At 39.0% G+C, this 19,154-nt stretch overlaps 1 protein-coding gene and 1 long non-coding RNA gene across 5 annotated transcripts in view; one reads left to right on the top strand and one right to left on the bottom strand.

Annotated features, from left to right (window-relative positions):
- pdlim7 (PDZ and LIM domain 7) overlaps nucleotides 1–19,154 on the top strand; it is a 44,583-nt gene that overhangs the window by 2,639 nt on the left and 22,790 nt on the right. The window contains exons 1-3 of one of the 4 annotated variants that reach the window (XM_023834618.2): nucleotides 3,637–3,788; nucleotides 4,738–4,836; nucleotides 18,590–18,741. In XM_023834618.2, coding sequence (XP_023690386.1) covers nucleotides 4,741–4,836; nucleotides 18,590–18,741 — 248 coding nt within the window. In that variant the 5' untranslated portion in view covers nucleotides 3,637–3,788; nucleotides 4,738–4,740. Of the gene's footprint in view, nucleotides 1–3,636; nucleotides 3,818–4,737; nucleotides 4,837–18,589; nucleotides 18,742–19,154 lie in introns of those variants that run through there. The other 3 variants (XM_023834616.2, XM_072717671.1, XM_023834617.2) reach the window with 3 other exon arrangements.
- On the bottom strand, nucleotides 8,433–16,799 carry LOC140593339 (uncharacterized). The gene is made up of 3 exons (XR_011993644.1): nucleotides 16,423–16,799; nucleotides 12,685–12,772; nucleotides 8,433–8,849 (listed from the first exon to the last, which is right to left on the bottom strand). It is a non-coding gene; the product is annotated as an uncharacterized lncRNA (long non-coding RNA).

Raw genomic sequence — 19,154 nt, 5'->3', positions numbered from 1 at the left:
GCTCTCCATGCAGGCGAGAGCGAGCTTGCAGTGCCCCGGGAGCTGGGGGCTAATGGGCCACGCCCAAGGGTCCACGGACATGTGACTGTTCTGCTAAGGCCGGGGCTCGAACTGATGACCTTCCGATCACAGGCATAAACTTTTGATCACTGTCTTAGCTCGCTGAGATGTATGTTTTCAGTACTAGCTGCCTATGTTCATATAATTTTGAATGGGAAAATGTAAAACTAATCTATATGAATAAAATTGTCTTGTAGTCACATAACCGAAACTAGGCTGTACAGCCAAGAGGCAAGATGGAGGCTGTTTTAAAGTTCTCCATGGTTTGCAGCTAAGCTCATTAATATTTGTTGTGTTTTACCTAAACTTCTGTTGTGATATGACACCTGAATTATGTCTTAATTACAATTAGTCTTGCTATTGTGTGTTTTGCTGTATAAAACGTGAATATTTTCACTGGAGTTCAACTGGAGGTTCAAAATCATGAAGCTAAAGTTAACATTGTTGTCAAATTATTATTATTTTTATTATTTTTGTGAAGTTTTATTTTAACTCTTTAAAAGAGCATTCTGATCCTCCAGGCTTGGTGGTTGCAGGTATTGTGTGGTTACAACAACAGATTTTGATTCTATTATTTTATTATTTTTTTTTTGAGAGAGAGAATTGCAGCTGTTCTACTGGATAATTTGATCCACTAGATGTAGCAACGCACAATGTAGGCTATTGCTTTGCATTGCTATTGGCCAATATTTGTTAAAAATCAAGATATTGGCAACAGCCCCATGTTAGTCTTGCGGGTCAATTTTTAAACTTCATCAGTATTCAGAGTAGGGTTGGGCAATATGACCTCATCAGTATCACGATTAACTGAACGTTGTACCTCGATTACGATTAATGAATGATTATTTTGTGTTTTTTTTGCCCTCGTTTCATTGACATGGTTTGTACTGTAAATATGCTCAACTATTAAAGCTGGGATATTTTTGCATGAAAGATCTTTATGATTTTGAAATAATTGAAGGAATCACACACAGATGAACCATTTATGGTCACCCATTGAATATTTTGGACAACTGAAATCAAATCGCTTGAAATGAAAACGTCCTATGAAAAAGGTTACATTTTATTTTTAGTGTAACAAGCAAGTTCCCTAAAAAAGTAGAAAGCAAGTATCTTGTATTTCTTGCAAAAAAATAAACACTTTATAGCGATCACGTCTGTCTGGGTTAGGCTTGCCACGATAGACGGTGTTGACGGTGTTACCGGTTTTAAGACGCAATACCAGTGACATCACTTTTCCACCGTGATACCGTCCCCACATTTATTTATTTTTTTTTAAAGACTGCTGACTTGTCATTTTTGTAGCCTAATGTCATTTTGGAAGTTTTTCTTTTATATTCGTTTCTTGTTCATTCGTTTAATCTTATTTAAACTTTATTTATTTATCTTTCTATTTTATTTTCTTATTCGTTTTAAAAACGTTCTAACATAGGCTACGTAATAAACGTTCTATGGTTGTTATTTGTTTGGTTCCAACTTCCACAGTTTTTTCAGCCTGTAGCATTGTTGTGTTTTTTGTTGTGTTATGTTAATAAAAGTTCTGTTTAATATCAGTGATTTTTTTAATTGTAGTTTCGTTGTCGTCCATTCAAACAATTGACGCCGAATTGCCAATTCCCGCAAAACTAAAAGTGAAAGTATAATACGCACGCATTTATAAGCTATTTAAAAGCAGGAGGAAAAGAGGAAAACTCCACCCCCACGGTGATACCGGTATTACCGGTGTTGTCACATGTCCATTAACCGGTGGGGAAATTTCCTCATCGTCACAACCCTAGTCTGGGTGAAACTGATGACTATAAGCTGATGATCATTATTATTTTTCTATTTCTTTACATCTCTGGTAGATTACCATCTAAGTGACGAACATAAGGTAACAAAAGGACATCATTTCTGTTTACTGAATTTTATTGGCTCTTTCAAAATACATAACAGCTGTTTCAAACGTTATTCAAATTACAGTACTGCACAAATTTACTGGACTGTGTATAATTTAAATATGCTATAATCCAGTACTGTACATAAAATATAGTATTGTATATTTTGTTTGGTGGCATATTTATTAAAGCCAAAATGGACACAGCATTTTTCTTTGGTACAAGTTACTCAAGTTGCTCAGTTGGCTCTGTGTTTGAGTTCTCCTCCATGCTGCTTCTATGTCTTCGTCTGGATGGGGCGGAGTCACGTGACAACACACAGGGTAGTATGTTTTTAAGGGGAATGTACATGGCCGTTCATTGGGAAAAGTATTAACAATTTTTAAAAACTGAAGTAACCGATATGGGCAAGTTTACATCGATTAGAGGTTCTGAATGTCGGTTTTGATTAATTTTGGATTAATTGCCCAATCCTAATTCAGAGTTAGCAGCACTAGCGTTAAAGACAACCACTAAACAAATGGAAAAAATTTACGTTGGATGATTGGTCCATAAGACGGTTTTATATCACCTGTGATGTGCTTTTATTTCATTATTAATTCTGACCCGTGGATTGGTAATTTGTTTTCCACAGAATTACAAATGATGTAGCAACATACTGCCAGTCTGCGTCAGTAAGCTTGATAAGTTTCACTAGCGGCAACCAACCACCTCCAAAATTGCAAATTGCTGAAAGGTTAGCCGGTATCTGTATTGGTGATGTTAGACAAAAATTACCGGTAAAAATTTCCACATTGTTGCTTCTCTGACTACAAGTACATAAAATATGCAAAGTTTCCTTAAAAAAATCATAAAATTTTTAACTATGTAGAACATTGTGTTCTCTGTGACCAATTCCACTTTTGCATGTCAACCATACTTAGATTGTATAAAGACACACAAACCTGATTTCCAACTTTTTACTGGTCTGGCCACATGAAGGTGCTTATTTACTGATTAATTTTTCTGAGTTTTGCACTCTCTACTCTGACTTCCCTCTCAGTAATATTAAACCTCTTCATTTATTGTGAGCTTCCCTTCATCCGAATAAACACTGATATTTTGTTTTCCACCTCATTTGAACCGATCGATATCTGTTTCACTGTGCATTTATGATGTCCATGTCCTTACATTTTCCTGTTTTTTTTTTTGTGGGGCTCATCTAAGGTTTCATTTCATGCAATTTCTCAAACCTTTTTGCTTCTTTCAAGCTTGGTAAGGGCAGACTTCAGTGCTCATGCTCAGGCTTGGGGAGGGCTGAGAGAAATCAGTTTATAGAAGGCAGGGTCAAAGAATGGATTTGTGCTCAGGGGTAGGTCTTGGATGATGATGATGATGATGATGATGATGATGATGAATACTAGCATTAGTATTATTGTAGCTGGTGTCCTTGAATTGTGAGCAAAAATGCAGACTAGTTTAATGCCTGTCAGGGTATCATCCTGAATTTTATGTGGTGACTGCTGAAAAAACTGACCTTTTTTACCTCCTGCTTGCCCTAGTGCCGCAGCCCCCCTATTGTCTCCATGGAATAATATTTATTGGTTAGAATGTATGAGCTGTACCCAGAGAATCAAGGTAGTTGACGCAGTCTCCCTCCTCCCTGTGACTCATAAGGGTGTTGGGCCTAAATAACTTGGTGTAGTTTTACATTCCTTATATAGCCTCTGTAGAGCAGCAAAGGGCTCGTCCTGCTGTCACAAAGAGAGCCTCAGCCTGAGTGGAGAATTCCAGGCTCATAGTTCACTGGCTTTCCCGTCAATTTTAGAAGGTTTCTGGCTTGGTTTCAGAGTTACCCCTCAGGAGAAAGAGGTATGTTTGCCATGTGCTCGGCCAGAGAGGTGAGGGAGTGTCAGTATTTGCTAATCTTAATCAAACATTTAGTCCTTATGTCTTGTTCAGTTATGGAGTCTTAATGAGAGTTTGGGGTTACCAACATATAGTTACTTTCAAAGTATTGTGTGATTGAAATTTTTGTTTATATGCATTTGGTGTGAGTTATCTAAAGAGACTGGATTTAATCTTTAAAGAATCTAGCAGTCGGCTGAAAATGTAAAAGGAGCAGAAAACAATTGCGTAATGAGCAGCACATATTCGTCTTACTGTACGTCATTACAATGTTACAAGATCTGCTTTCATGTGTTTAGTAATTTATATAAAATATTGCGAAAAGTGTGTGCTATATTTGTAGTACTGTACTTGGCTTAGGGCAAGGTTTATACTGTCATTGAGATCCATCTACTGTATTCCTTCACACTGTAAAACAGTGTGCATCTATGCATGTAGTAATAGTCAAATGACTAATGTCTAAATTTCCATGAGTTGTGGAATGTTTGTATTGCCATGTGGAATGTTTGTTAGACCCCTTAATCCCATCTGTTCCTTACTGATGGGGGAAAAGAGCTGTTGTGTTCTGTCTGTATTTTAAAACCAAAGTATGTTCTGAAATGAACTTGGTACATTGTTCACTGATGATCATTATGTTGCTTCTGTGGATTTTTACTGTTCTGGTTCACTGCAGTGTTTCCACTGGTCTTATTAGGACTCTTGAATACTGGAAACCTCTGTCATTCATTCTGCTGCCCATCAGCTTTGGGTTTGTGGGGCATCATATTCTGAAGCTGGTGTCTTACAGAGGTCATTAAGGGCACTCAAATAAGTAAATAAACCATCCATGAATTAGAGACTGTCGGCAGTCTGCGTAATTTTTTAAGTGAGAGAAGATTGATGTAAAGCGTTTCCTTCCCCCTGTTCCTTTCAGACCATGAGTATATACTATGTAACGCTGAATGGCCCAGCACCTTGGGGATTTCGGCTCCAAGGAGGGAAGGACTTCAACATGCCACTCACGGTGTCTCGGGTAAGTGACAGCTATTCATTTTTGTTGCTTCATGGCTTTACGTTTAATAAATGCTTTACCCTAAGTAAAGTATGACATTTTAATTGATGGACACCATTTCCTTAACTTGCATTCCAAAACTCTTCTTTTAAAATGGTAAGCTTGGACAAAGGGTCTTCAGCTGCATTATCAATGAAAAAGCATCAAAAACTCAAACAACTTATTGATAGTAGGATTTGGTGATGGTTTTGTGAATTTAAATATTATTGTAGGGAGATGTATTCCATAGTGCTGAAGAATAATACCAGTTTACATTGATGCTAACCGATGAGGTTGAATGGCACACCAGTCAAAAGCTAGCTCAGGTATAGCATTTATTACATATATTAAAGGTCAAAGTTTAGACATTATTCTGTTTGTCTAAATATTTTTTAGTGTAATTGGGAATTCCACACTACTACAGTGAAAAAGTGATATTCTGCACTGTGATCTTTTTTCTGAATGTGGCTAGGAATTTTGATGGCTGAACAAACTGAAGTACATTGCAGAAATGCTGAGAAACTATTAATATTCAGTGAAAATGTTGTGCCTGAAATCTGATTGTGCTAACATCAGGGATAAGCCTCATGTAAATGTTTGCTGATTATTACTTGACAGAACATGCTGATCCATGAGGGGGAGTTATCCTTTCCCAAATGCCTTTCCCAACCATTAGCAAATATTGATAGTGAAATAATTATACTAAACCACATTAGCATGAAGTAGACATGGGAAGGGACTAGCTGCCACCCATCTGCCTTTGTGTATTTGTATTTACATTTTATAGATTACTTATTACATATGATATAATGGTAAATGATTAATATTTCATGTATATGTAATATAAAATACTTGGGGTGCTGGTTTGTTTATCACATTAATGTGCCGCATTAATTTTAAAGTTTTAACCCGTTATTTTTTTGTTCGCGTTAAAACAGAAAATAGTTTAATCATACATTTCAATAGAGACCTATAATATTCCCTCCTGGTCTTAAACAACGGTAAAGTTTAGGTCATGCCATTGCGCAGCATTCCAGAATACAAAGCTAAAATCTGTACATTACAAGCTAAACCATTTAACAAAAATTTTAATATGGGTCATTTTTATGTACTTGAGAATTTGAGAAAAAAGTTATGTGAAATTTTTGTTTTTGTTTAGAGCAACTGACATTACATAAGAGCATAAGAAATTTACAAACGAGAGGAGGCCATTCGGCCCATCAAGCTCGTTTGGGGAGAACTTAACTAATAACTCAGAGTTGTTAAAATCTTATCTAGCTCTGATTTAAAGGAACCCATCGTTTGAGCTTCCGCTACACTAGCAGGAAGACTATTCCATACTCTAACTACACGCTGTGTAAAGAAGTGCTTCCTCAAATTTGTTTTAAAATGTTCTCCCGCTAATTTCCACCTATGGCCATGAGTTCTAGTATTTAGACTAATATTGAAATAGTCATTTGGCTGAACAGCATCCAGACCCGTTAGAATCTTATAGACCTGAATCATATCCCCCCTTAGTCTCCTTTGCTCAAGGCTGAACAGATTCAGTTCCACTAACCTCTCCTCATAAGACATTCCTCTAAGACCAGGAATCATTCTCGTAACTCTTCGTTGCACCATAGTACCTTAACTTTAGGTATATTAAAATTGGTTGTCGTTTTTTGCTCTAATTTAATTTCTTTCACCCATTTTACCCAAATAGCCAAAAATCAGTAACACAAAACGATATACAATGATTTTAAATTTTGTCTTTTTTTTCTCGCCTCCAAAATCGATATTTTAGACAATGAAGCCATTTATTTTAGTTTGTCTCTTCAAACTAATTTTTAAAATTTGAGCAAATTGATGAGTTGCAGATAGAATTTTTGACAATAACCAATGTACTCCCCTTTGTGTTAATTCTACGTTAATTTGGGTATTCAATGTATAAATATTTACGACTCAATTTTAATATTAGGTGCAATTTAATGCGATTAATCACAAAGTTTTTTTTTTTGGATTGATTTAAGCCCATATATATTGTGTGTGTGTATGTATGTGTGTGTGGTTGTGTGTATGTATAAAAACATATATAGTGCTTGTAATTAAATACACATCTTCACGTACACATCATGTATATAAACGTACATCTAGTACAATGTGTATGTGTAGATGCAGAGTGGTTCAGTGAGTACCCCATCTCTGCTCTGTGTGTGCTTTGCATGTTCTGTCCTCGTCATGCCTCTTGCAGTGCAAAGACAGCATGCAGTTTGGCAAAGCGGTGTCTCTGAATTGCCCATAGTGTGTGAATGTGCATCAACTTTCCTTGTATGAATTGGCCTCCCATCCAGGGTGTATCCCGGCCTAGTGCCCTATGCTGTGTGAGTTTGGCTCCAGCATCCCCGTGACCCCGAGCAGGACAAGCTGTTTGGAGATGGATGGATGCATAATGTGTATGAGATAATATAGCCTTGCTGACCAGACAAACTGTAATCTGCTCTCCATTCAAAGCCTTGTGATATGGAAATATCTTGAATGTTTACTTAGCAGTCAAATAGCAATCCCGAACCGAAAGGTCGTTGGATTTCACTGTTATAACAGTGATAATAACCATGCAAAGCTCTTCTCACTTGTGAACTGTTCCTAGTTGAGCAATGTGCTGGCTTGCTGAGTCTTACTAGGCTTTGATCCAGGGGCGGATCCAGGGTCGGGTTAGTGAGGCTTGCACTCCGAATGTTTGTTTGTAGCAAAGCTCTGAATCTTGTTATAACAAGTGTTTTGTTTGTTATATGTATACTGTATAATGTGATTTTGTTCAAATTCAGAGCCGTGATGGACACGGACCTCATCTGTTTTCAACAGAATAGACAGAATTTTGTACTTGGAAATGTTGGACTGTGACTCATAGACAGGGTTGTGATCTAAGCCCGGAGCTCCTTCTAGCCTAGGTCAGGCTCAGACGGCCATGTTGTGAATATTACTGAGAGTTTCATTACCTGGCCAGTGAGGATGCCCTTAGAGAGAATTCCTAAATGTTGAGCATCTGACAACGGCATCTGACAACAAAACTTACCAATGGCATTCTGCTAACTGTTAAGCCGAAGGGCTGATTTTAATTAATATTTTTTTAAAGCCTTAAAGTAAAAACCGGGAAAATACACCTTTAAAGAGAACATGAGAAAACAAAAACTTAAGTGGGTCCAAATCATTCATCCAGCTTATGAACCAGAGACGAAGGCAGTCTACTTCCCCAAAAGGACATGTAATTTTTGTTTGTTTCCAAGTGCTCTGCTTTCTGTGTACTAACCCTGGAGACAGTCTCCTCAGTGTTCCATACACTGGAACTGCTGGAACAGAATGAGTGCTGAACCCAGCATTTCCAGCCCTTATATGTACTGCATTGTTTGTCATTTACATATGTTCATTATGCAAGCTTGCTGCTGACTTCCACCAGATGTCCAGTGCTGGTATTTATTATTTTATCATGTTCTTAATGAGCCACTTGTTTCATAGTGCTTGGGTTCCTGTTTTTTGCAGTATGGGTTAAACATGTTTGCATTCTTCTCAGATCTTTTCTTTTTAACAGATGACACATCTAGCAGAGGTCAAAGGGTTTTTTTATTTAAAATACAGATTTGAATCTTAAAGGGATTGCATACTCTTATTCCTTTCACAACACTGCTTATCATCCGTTTTGTTTTTTTGTTTTGTTTTGAGAACCACAGAGAACTGCAGTTTAACCAGTTGGTTTATTTTCTTTCCAGCTTCTTCAGAACGTAAAGGCACAAACATGCTTTTTCCCATATAAACTGACGAGCGTTCCCGTACACAATGCTAGGTGATGTAGCATATCTTGCAGCACAATTCTGCAGTTGTCACCCGAGCCTATATTCTGCAAAAGGTGAAAACTTTATTTTGACTTTATTTTCAGCTTTTATTTGAGGTTGTGAACTTTGAAGCACTGACACTGAAACCAGGGAGGCTTTCCATACCAATGCAAGAATGAAGATGCCAGCCTGTGGATCACAAAGAAATATAAACTTTAGACACTTTAAAACTATGACTTACAAATGAATGGAAATGACATCCATGTTCAGTAGCTCATGGGTCAAAGGAAGCAGGAAACACAAGGCAGGAGACACCCTGTAAGGTATGCAGGCCATTACAGGGCACACACACACACACACACACACACACACACACACACACGCACGCACATGTAGGGTAAACATATCCTTATGGGAACCGCTCATTCATTTCAATGCACGCACACACACACACACACGCACACAAAAACATGCATAAACAGACAAACACACACAAACACTCTGAGGGCGATTTAAAGACACCATTTCACATAAATGAAACCCTTGTGGGAAGAAACCCTTGCAAATATAGGGAATAAATGCAAACTCCACATCTTGCAGGGTGGGGGATCAGCAGGTCTCAGTGCTACCCACCAATCCACTCTCTACTCGAAATTATAATGTGGTGTTTGTTTGTTTTTTTTTTTTACACAAACAATAGCCTAGGTGTCTATAATCTTCAGGAGAAACCTGAAAAACAAACCAGGTTAGTCTCATTTTAATGGAGAATCAAGTGCAATAAACATTACAAATGCTGGAATGTTTGGTTGTTAAGCAACGTCTGAGCATTGTTGAGCATACAAAGGTTATGCGAGCACAACTCGGCGGAGTTGTGACATTCTCACTGCATGTATGTTGGTCAGTTTGTATCAGTGGAGCGAGGAAAACGAAACAAATGGAATTCTGTCCATCCATCGTCCACCGCCTATCTGGCCTGGGCCCCCCCCCCGGATCTCCAAGCTCCTCACACCCCGTCTGCAAGGCTGAGCCCAGACGCCCTGCAAAGGAAGCTGTGTGTGTGTGTGTGTGTGTGTGAGTGAATGATATATATATATATATATATATATATATATATATATATATATATATATATATATATATATATATATATATATATATATATATATATTATTAAATTTAATTTTTAACAATTTAATTGACCAGATGCTGAATCCAACTAAAATTTGAGACATATTTCACGCATTCCTCATTTTAGTTTTGAAATGGGGAATATTTAAAAAATTCTTAACAAGGGATTATGGGAATGCAAATGTCATTAATACTGAGATGATAAAACGGTGTGCTATTTCAGAGCACAAAAGTATGCTCTCCAAAGACGACTTTTGAACACATAAATAAATCTATTTTCTGGATGCACAAGACATCTGGGCCTCACAGTCCCAGCATAATCGCATGCAGTGGTGTCGACAGAACACATCTGTCGCGCTGTTGGGCTTTCTTGCTGCGTCAGAGACTTTTGTGTCAGGGGTCCCGTGGAAGCCCTTTTGAGCCTTGCTTCTGAACACTGTGTTTGCTGGAGCCGGACGGGATTGAAAACAGATGTGCAGTCTGTGGGTTGGCGGGGCGAGGCTTAAGGAGGCTAACGCTCCCAGGGGGAATCTGACGTCTCCGCAGCCCGGGAGCCGGGTGGCAGTGCGGTCACCCACGAGCTGGAGCTGCGCTGCTGGGGATTATCGCTGTGTATGTGGACTCTTCCATGACACAGTTTAATGCCGGAGTTGTTTAGTCACCCGAGAATGTATCTTCCTAAAATCTTTGAAGCTTGAGAATTTGTGTTTTTTAAGTATAACTGGAGAGGGATGGGATGAGTATTTCAAGGGGCTTTGCTTTCTGGGGCTGTCCTCGTGTCAGAATGTGGCAGGAGGACACAGTATCTTCCAGCTTTCCATTAGTTGGTCTTTTCATAAATACAGTGGTACCTCAGTTCTCGAACTCATTAGAACTCGAATTTCTTAAAAGTCGAACCAACCAGTTAGAAAAAAAATTGCCTAGAGCTCGATCTGAATCTCAGAAGTCAAACCGTGAACGCCGACCTAAGATACCTTGTACGCGCGGGGAAATGAGTCACGCGGCACGTCTCTCATGCAGAAACAAAGGGTAACGCTTCAGTCTCAGCCTCGCATTCGCTGTGATAGCACCGTGCATGTTTACACTAGCTGAATAAATATATTTAGACAGTAAAAATACATTTAGACAACAATAGACAGTAACAGTAATTATTATTATATAATAAAATACATTTCAAAATAAAGATTTCTTATTCATTATTTTAATATTAATAATAAACCATTAATACATTTTATTATAATACTGTCGTGCCAAGCGGGGACGGATTGGAGACAAAGGTGCAGACGTCAGGGTATTGGGGAATACGGGGTTTAATTACAGGCAAGGCAGGCAAAACGCAGATGGACAATACAATGACTGGACTGGGGAAACAAACTGAAATGTGGACGAAATATAGAGGACTAATGACAACAACCAGAAACAGCTGATCACATGGGGATCCCACACGGGGTTAACGAGGGGGCGTGGCACACGGAAGGAGCGGACGATCAGGGCAGGACACATTGTTTTTTGTTTTTTTTTTTACTTTACACACTGGATACATTTATTTTCTTACTTTTTACAAATTACTGTTTTGATAAATGTGCTTAGCTGTGTTTAGTACAGTATATGCTCTTCTTGTTTTATCCGGTTCGTTTTGTGTTTAAATGCTAAAAAAAACATATTTATGTGTAATTTTTTGGGGCAGGGAACCAATTAATTGGTTTTCCATTATTTCTTATGGGGAAAATTGGATCAGAACTCGTACTTTTTAGGATTCGATCCTGAGTTCTGAACGGATTAAGTTCGAGTTCTGAGGTACCACTGTACAATACTTCACGGTCAAGGTGGAACGACACAAGGGGCCGTTTTTCAGCATCTAAATCAAGGGAAGGTACGGTGTTCATCTCATTTAAAGTATTACCTCTCAGGTTGTTAGTACTAGTCTGCCTTTCCTTCTGTTGAAGGAAATGTATATATTTAAAGGTTCTGTACAAGGCAGGCGGTAATTAAATGTAATACAGGGAAAAAGCTGAATAGCTCATATTACACACACAAGAGTGCTATATATCATTCACCATACAGTTTTCCAGCCTGGTATGGTATTTCTGTATAACCGCTTGTGTGACTGACTGAGCTTTCTTTGAGGGGTAATTTTAGGCTATAGCATGGACTTGTGTTTTCTGACTGTGATACTGGTCCAACTCAAGGGGGTGGTATCACCCCTCTCTTTGGATATGCATGAATTTAGAACTGGCCCACATACACGGTGGGCTTCTCTGGGAGGGTCCCCACCAAAGCTCGCGCAAACAGCGTGTGCTTTGCAAGTCTGTGCGTGTTTGTTAAAATGCTCCAGGTATCAGTCTGACTCACCGGTCTTTCTGTGCAAGGGAAGTGACAGCATGCGGTTCCTCCTGGGTTTATTATAAGGGAACAACAAGCCAATCTGTTTCTCTTTGGGAATTTAAAGGGAAAAAACAAAACAGTCCGAGTGGTTGGCATCACATCAGAATGGCAGAGGAATGGCAAACAGATGCTAGATATCTATTTTTTACATGTCCTTAAAAAGAAAAGGAATGAACGGTCTTGATATCATTGTTTAGAATCTATTGATTTAGCGGGTCCTGAAATGGCCTGCGGACAATCCCCATTGTTAAAGGCATAGAGGTGACGTATCTGAGCTGAAAGTAAGTGATGATTGAAAACTGTATGCTGCTGCAGCTGTGGAAAAACACAGATGGGAGACATGCTTTTTTCTAAAGCTTCTGAAAATGCGAAACGCAGCCTGGATAAACAAATTTGCACGCTCACTGTGCAGTTTATCTCCTTTAGCTTCAGATCTTTCAAGAATGAACAAGCAGTGTTGGCATGAAAGTGATTCTCAGCCTTTATCTCTAATAATGTACGTAGCGTCTACCTGTATGCAGCCACCGTCTCTCTTTTTTCCGTTTGCTAGTGGTCTTTGTCTTCCAAACATCTGCTAGCATCTGGATTTCTGCCAGAGTCTGCCAAAGATAACACTTAGTTAATTTGTTGTCTTTACACATTTAACTAAAAACATGTTTTATTGTCAGAAGTACTAGTTTAGGCCTAGGATTTGTTCTCGCAGAATACTGTGAGAAGTAACCTGCATTTGAAGTTATTCCATTTGTATGTGTGGAGTCCGGTTTACTATGGATATGTCTTGAATATATTTTTGCTTAGATGATTCAAGGCCACCCAGACCCAGATACGTAGTGGAGGATGGATGGGTGATAATTCAAAACAGTTCAAAGGAGATCCATGTCTGTATTTGGCAAATTCAGGCCCTTTGCCACTGCTTCTATCTGTTACCTATAAAACGGTGGTAGCCAGAGGAGATATTTTTGATGAGCACTAAACTGCCTGTTCCTCAAGAGCAGTAGACCACACGATCCTTTGAAAACAGAGTGTTCCCATTGACCCTGAGGCAACTGCCGACTTGCATAGTGGAGACAGGCCATCTGTACATCATCTGAGTCAATATTGTCCCCTCTGTTTTGACACAAAAACTGCTGTACAGCAAGATGTGTAGACCGTCTGGCTTAGTCATTCAAGATGGGTTGTTTTTTCTCCTTAGGCTTAAATCTTGCATCATTATTTGAATCGTGCTTTAGTAATACAACTGCCTGAGTAGGTGGTTTTGATTTTTACAGCCTCTGTGTTCTCTTGTGAGTTAGCACTGAATGAATAGGACATGAATCAGTGGCGTAGACTTGCTTTTATATACTCTGTCGAGACAGCCGGCACCAGGAAATATGGGTATTTCCATCAATAGGTGTTTTATTTATCCATTATAGGGTATAGTGTTGTTCTGGTTTAAAATTTTTAACTCCTTGGGTAGAAACTGAGAAGCTGTCTGTGTATGTGTGTTTAGTTCTGATACGGAACCCCTACTACTTCGGTTAGTGGATATCACAATGTTTCTTCCATTTCTGGAGTTATTGATAGTGACATCCTGTATGGGGTACAGATAAGCCCCATGCGTCTGCTCTGAGCCAGGATCTATCATGTTTTTTGTCCTAGAACTGACCACAACCTTCTAAGCTAAAGAATCAAGCTCCTGTAAGGAATTCTTTACTCAATAAAAACATCAAAAAGCAAAGGCACACTACCAATATAGAAACCCTGGAGTCGGTACTTGAGACTTTTATAGATAAAAGATGGATGATAATACCTGCCATAATTTCTTTATGGGTTTCAAAAACTCTCTGGTTTACACTTGTACATGAAAAATGACTGCATATGGAGACCATTGCTCCGATTAAAGACCCCTTCTTGCAGACTGTTATGTGTGGTTGTCTGACTTCTGCAGATAGAGTTTGGCTAATGTGTAAAAGAGAAACCCATCTAAGATACTTAACGTTGTCTTTAAAAGTTGACAGAAGACATTTGGGTGCATATATGCAGCTGGTGATCCATAAAATATTGTTGATTTTAAAAGGCAAACACCAGCAGTATTATGTTTTAAAATGTACCTTGTGCAATTTTTGTAGGGTGGACCGGAAATTGTGCGTGTGTGTGTTGATTAACAAATCTAACCATATAATCATTGCAAAGGAATTCTCTCATAACTGGTGTTGGGGTTTTCACCCGGGGGCTTGTCTGTACTTGTCACGCTGATCTCTCATTTCACCATGCACTTTGCGCATTTCTTCTGTAGCATATCAGCTATTGCAAAACAGCAGGTAAGTTTTTCTTGTTCCAAGATGGGATTTGCAAGCACCTGAAATGACGTAACTCAAGTGCATTACCCAGGAAGCAAGTCATTTGGGAGAAGGGTTAAAGGCACATGGCCAACTTTGAGAATCATCTGCTGGATGAGGGAATGGAAAAACAAACCTTTTGCCCCTCTACCTTAGTAACTTAATTAGTAATGTTCTTTTAGCAAAACAAAAAATAATATTGAAGAAAACAGCGCATTATGTTTAGCGTTATGCAATATGTGTACGCTAATATTGTGTGGTTTAGCTGTGTCCATTAGATTATTATCTTAACGGACAATGTAAATTTGTGTGGGCAATAGGGCTGGACAGTATCTAAAATATGCAATGTTTTAATTTAAAGCAATGAGAGAAACAATGTTATTGAAGCACGCAGAGTCAGCTGTAGGGGCATACGGGCTGACCCACATCTTCTTACTTACAAGTGAAGATCCACCTGTATGGCCTGCATGTGATGCTCCTTTGGCTGTTAAACACGTTTTGTTGTTTTGTCCTCCTTTTAACCTCCTTTTGCATATTTATCATTTTCCTGGCTTTCTGAGGTTTTTAGAAAAGTCAGAGACTTTTTTTCCCCCCCAAAACTAAACGTAAGGCATTATTTTGCCTGTTTGTATTAATTTCTAATCATTTGTGATGTTTTAACTTCTTGTGTTTGTTCAGTCTGTTTAACTGTCCATTGACTGGCCATGAATATAACCCTGGTGATGGGTTGTAACATCAGTACCCCAAGATAAAATTTGTCGATCTTGGAGGTAGGATGCAGTGGGATATAAAAAATTGGGGACATCGCGTTTTTTTGCAGGTCTGTACAGGACACAGCATTTTAATTGCCAGCATGCTACTGTCTGCACACCACAAGGATTTTTTTTTTCCCTAATCAAGTTTTAGCTATATCGTGTGAAGATCATTCCCTCCCATATATGCAGATCATTTCAAAGAGGGAATTCATGACTAGGCTAGCAAGGTTGTCTGCAGTTTCCTTATCTTGAAAAGGAATTAACTGGCCAGCTCTTGTATGGTTTGACCACCCATACAAGTTGGGGCCTTCAGAATTCCAGCTGGGAAGTTGCATTTGAATGGCTGGCATTTTGGCTGCTGACTGCAAGGTAGAAATTGGTGATGTATGGCAAGTCATTTTAACTTAAATCCATTTCAAGGGATATCACAAATTCAGCTCTAAGTAGGTGGAGTGCAAATTCCTGATATCATGAATTCAGTGATATCAGAAAATCTATTTTAGCTAGTGAGATTCAAAACATTTTTCTCATTCATTTTAATGGGAGTTGGAATTTGAAAGTGTTTTTTAAACTGCACAGATGGTTAAACTGGAAGCCAAATCATAAATCTTTATCTTGCGTTGGGTGTATTCTAAGCCTACTTCCCTGACAAAGCAATAATCATCACTTAGTCACTGTCAGATATCAACACTGGGTTACTTGTCTGATATTGTTTATTACCGGTATTTTCATAATGCTCATCCTTAAAATGAATATGTATTTGGTATATTTGAGAATTAAACCCATGTTGTGGCTTTGTTCTTGTATAATTTCATAAGTACACACAGTTCACGAGTGATGTAAAAATCCGTTCCACAAACCCTTTCGTAAGTCAAAATATACATCATCAGATTTACATTCCCATACCTTTCAAGACCAATAGCAGGATTCTCCACATCCGGTCTTGGAGGGCCAGAGTCCAACACTGACTGCAGATTTCCCTGCTTAAATGCATCTTACATTAGCTAATTACCAGGTTTAACAGGTGTGTTTGAACAGGGATATCTGCAAACTGGGTTGGATTCTGGCCCTCCACGACTGGATTTGAGGAATCCTACCTTAAAAAAAATGCACAAGCCAAAAATATACTAGTACACAAATGAAATAAATGAAAATATGAAGGGTAAATTTACTTACAGGCATATGTCGCCTTTTTTGCATTAGCGTTCCGTAACTTGGATATCTCGTATCTTCGATATCTTTTATCTGCTTTCACTTAAGATGGTTTTCCGCAAGTTGAGAGCTGCCTGTGCTGTAGCTTATTTATTTAAAAAGATTTAGATTTGGATCCGAATGCTCATTGCTGCTGGTGACCCCTTCCCTTGGTATTCTCTGTAATCCAAAATGTTTTCCACTATAACTTATTTATTGTCAAACTGCCTGCAGAAGGATAATTCTATCCCTTTAAAAGGCCTGACCTCAGCACTTTGGTGCTTCCGACCAAAATGGAGGAACAGCTGTGCGCTAAAAACTCAAGCCAGGGTTGCAGATGCTCCTGTCCCTCAACAGCCTGTCACCTTTCCTGCCATGCTATACCTCCAGCACCCGAGCTTCCCCCCTCCAAGACCCCACAGCTTCTCAAAGGCTTTTGCCCTCCTACCCACAATGCCAAAATGCTATACTGTTCACTCAGTATCTCTTACTGTTCACCTGCAGTGGTTAGTTACCCTGGGATTTACCAGCCTGTGTCTGTCTGTTTATGCTGCAGCACTTAATTAAATAATGTCTAACCGAAACTGTTAGAAGGTTAGAAGGTGACAAGGTTAGAAATTTTTGCTCAGGATACTGGAAGAGGTCATGATGCTGCTGTAATTGTAGTACAGCTTTAAATGGATTTAATTTAAAGTGGGTGAAGGCAGAATAAAGGTTAATTTAACTTTTGTATGTGAGTCTTCCCCCATGAGGTGTTGGATTCTAATCTGGGAATGAAATGTTGTGTGTTAATCTTTCTGATATGTTCATGTTCTTATCTTTCTTTTAATGAATGTGCATTAATTCTTTGCTTCCATCTTCAGTGCATGTATAGCCTGACAGGTACAAGTGACCTTGTTCTGTGAGGCGATCTAAAATGATGGTCGATTTCTCTTGGTCTTGCTGGGGAAAATGGTGATACTTCACCATCTGTGTTATCAAATAAATCAAGTAAGAAAATGGAACACTTTGAAGTGAAGTGATGATATGTGTTGCTGTTATTAATAATCTGCTGCTTAAAGTCTATAAAGTATATTGGAAGCTTTTTAATTATTTATTCAAAGTCAGAACCAGTATGCCAGGGCATTTTTTTCTGAATTCTAAATTCTGGGGTCTGATTTTTATAATATAAACGTATGAAGCCTACAAAACACCAGGGTCTACAAACTATAATCTTTTCCATCTGGAAAATCATTATCAGGCAAGTGGACAGAGTTGGTATTCAAAGAGGATCAATAAAGTGAAGCAACTAATTAAGGAGAACACAGCTGATGCTTGTTGGTGTGGTCTGGGTCCTCTGGGGCTTCCTGAAGTTTGAGGAGCAGGGTTCATTTTTGCCACAAAATATTATACAGTTGGGCTGCATAGAACTGGATAGACTGGAGTCGCACTGGAACCCATTCACTGACCCCATTTGTCTCAATTAAGCCACATTGAGACTATAAAACACTTTTCTCAGCTGATAAGATGCTAAACAGTAATAGGTCTGAAGTCTAGTAACTACAGCAGATAAACCTGAAGTAAGTGAATTTTCCCTGAATAAGAAATAGAGTAAGTCCCAGGTGATGTGTAACTCCTGTAAACATGAGTAATCGTCATTTCACATTGCTATGCAGTCTATAGAGGCAGCTGGATTTAAAGATGAGGACTGGAAATTAGTTAGGACTTGGTCTCCTGGTATTGATTTGATGTGTAAAGGTGTTAGCTGGAAGTTCCATGGCAGAAGATGACTTCAGCACAAAAGAACGCATGCCTAGGTCTGTGTTCATGTGGGATAAATCAAAGATAAGACCAGGTCCAATATGTCTGTTACACCACTGACAGCATGGTGACTTAGTGAGGCTAAGAAGGCGAAACTCATTTCAGTAATATACAGAGGAATACTTTTAAATTTAAACTTGACATGTACTAAATAATGTAACATGATTTTGATGTTCAGATGATGAATAGGTCAGTATTGAAATTGATGTGGTGAATGTTAAGTGCTATTATAAAATCCAGGCTTTTGCTATTGGACTCCGTTATCCTGGTGTTAAAGTTGAAATGGGAATAGCGATGGTTCAGTTTATATGGGTAACGGAAAGGCCGACTGCCTTTCTTATCTCACCCACAGCTCACCCCGGGGGGGAAGGCAGTCCAGGCGGGTGTGGGAGTTGGGGACTACGTGGTGTCTATCGGGGACGCCAAAGCGGAGGAGATGACTCATGTGGAGGCACAGAACAAGATCAGAGCAGCGACGGATGCCCTCACTCTGTCCCTCAGCAGGTGAGACACCTTGTGCCATATCGCACCTACGTTTTCTCTTGTGAAAATCACGGTGGTGAGCAGGCACAGAATGGGACTCATTTTCAGCCCGAGGGTTTTATGCCCAAGACCAGCCCATTTTGTCTTCATTCTGGGGAAACTTTGATAAATGATGCCACTGCTCTTGCCTTATTATCCAGAGGTAAATTTAGTACAAATTTATTTCAAGAAGGAAATAAATAATAACTAGCGTATTGAACTGTTCAGTCAGACTGACTTTTTCCACGCCACCTGTGGCCAGTACTACGAAGGAGGTTACTGGCTTATCTGGGTAACTTGTCAGATTTAAGGTAGTCTGGGCAAAATGTAAGTGAATGAATATGAAGTCCATTTAAACTGTGGTGCCTTAAATCCGACAAGTTACTCCGATAAGC

This window comes from Paramormyrops kingsleyae, chromosome 10, assembly GCF_048594095.1.
Source record: "Paramormyrops kingsleyae isolate MSU_618 chromosome 10, PKINGS_0.4, whole genome shotgun sequence".
In the NCBI taxonomy this organism is placed as follows: domain Eukaryota; kingdom Metazoa; phylum Chordata; class Actinopteri; order Osteoglossiformes; family Mormyridae; genus Paramormyrops; species Paramormyrops kingsleyae.
Note: the sequence above shows the minus strand (reverse complement) of the source record. Positions and strands in the feature narration are given on the sequence as shown.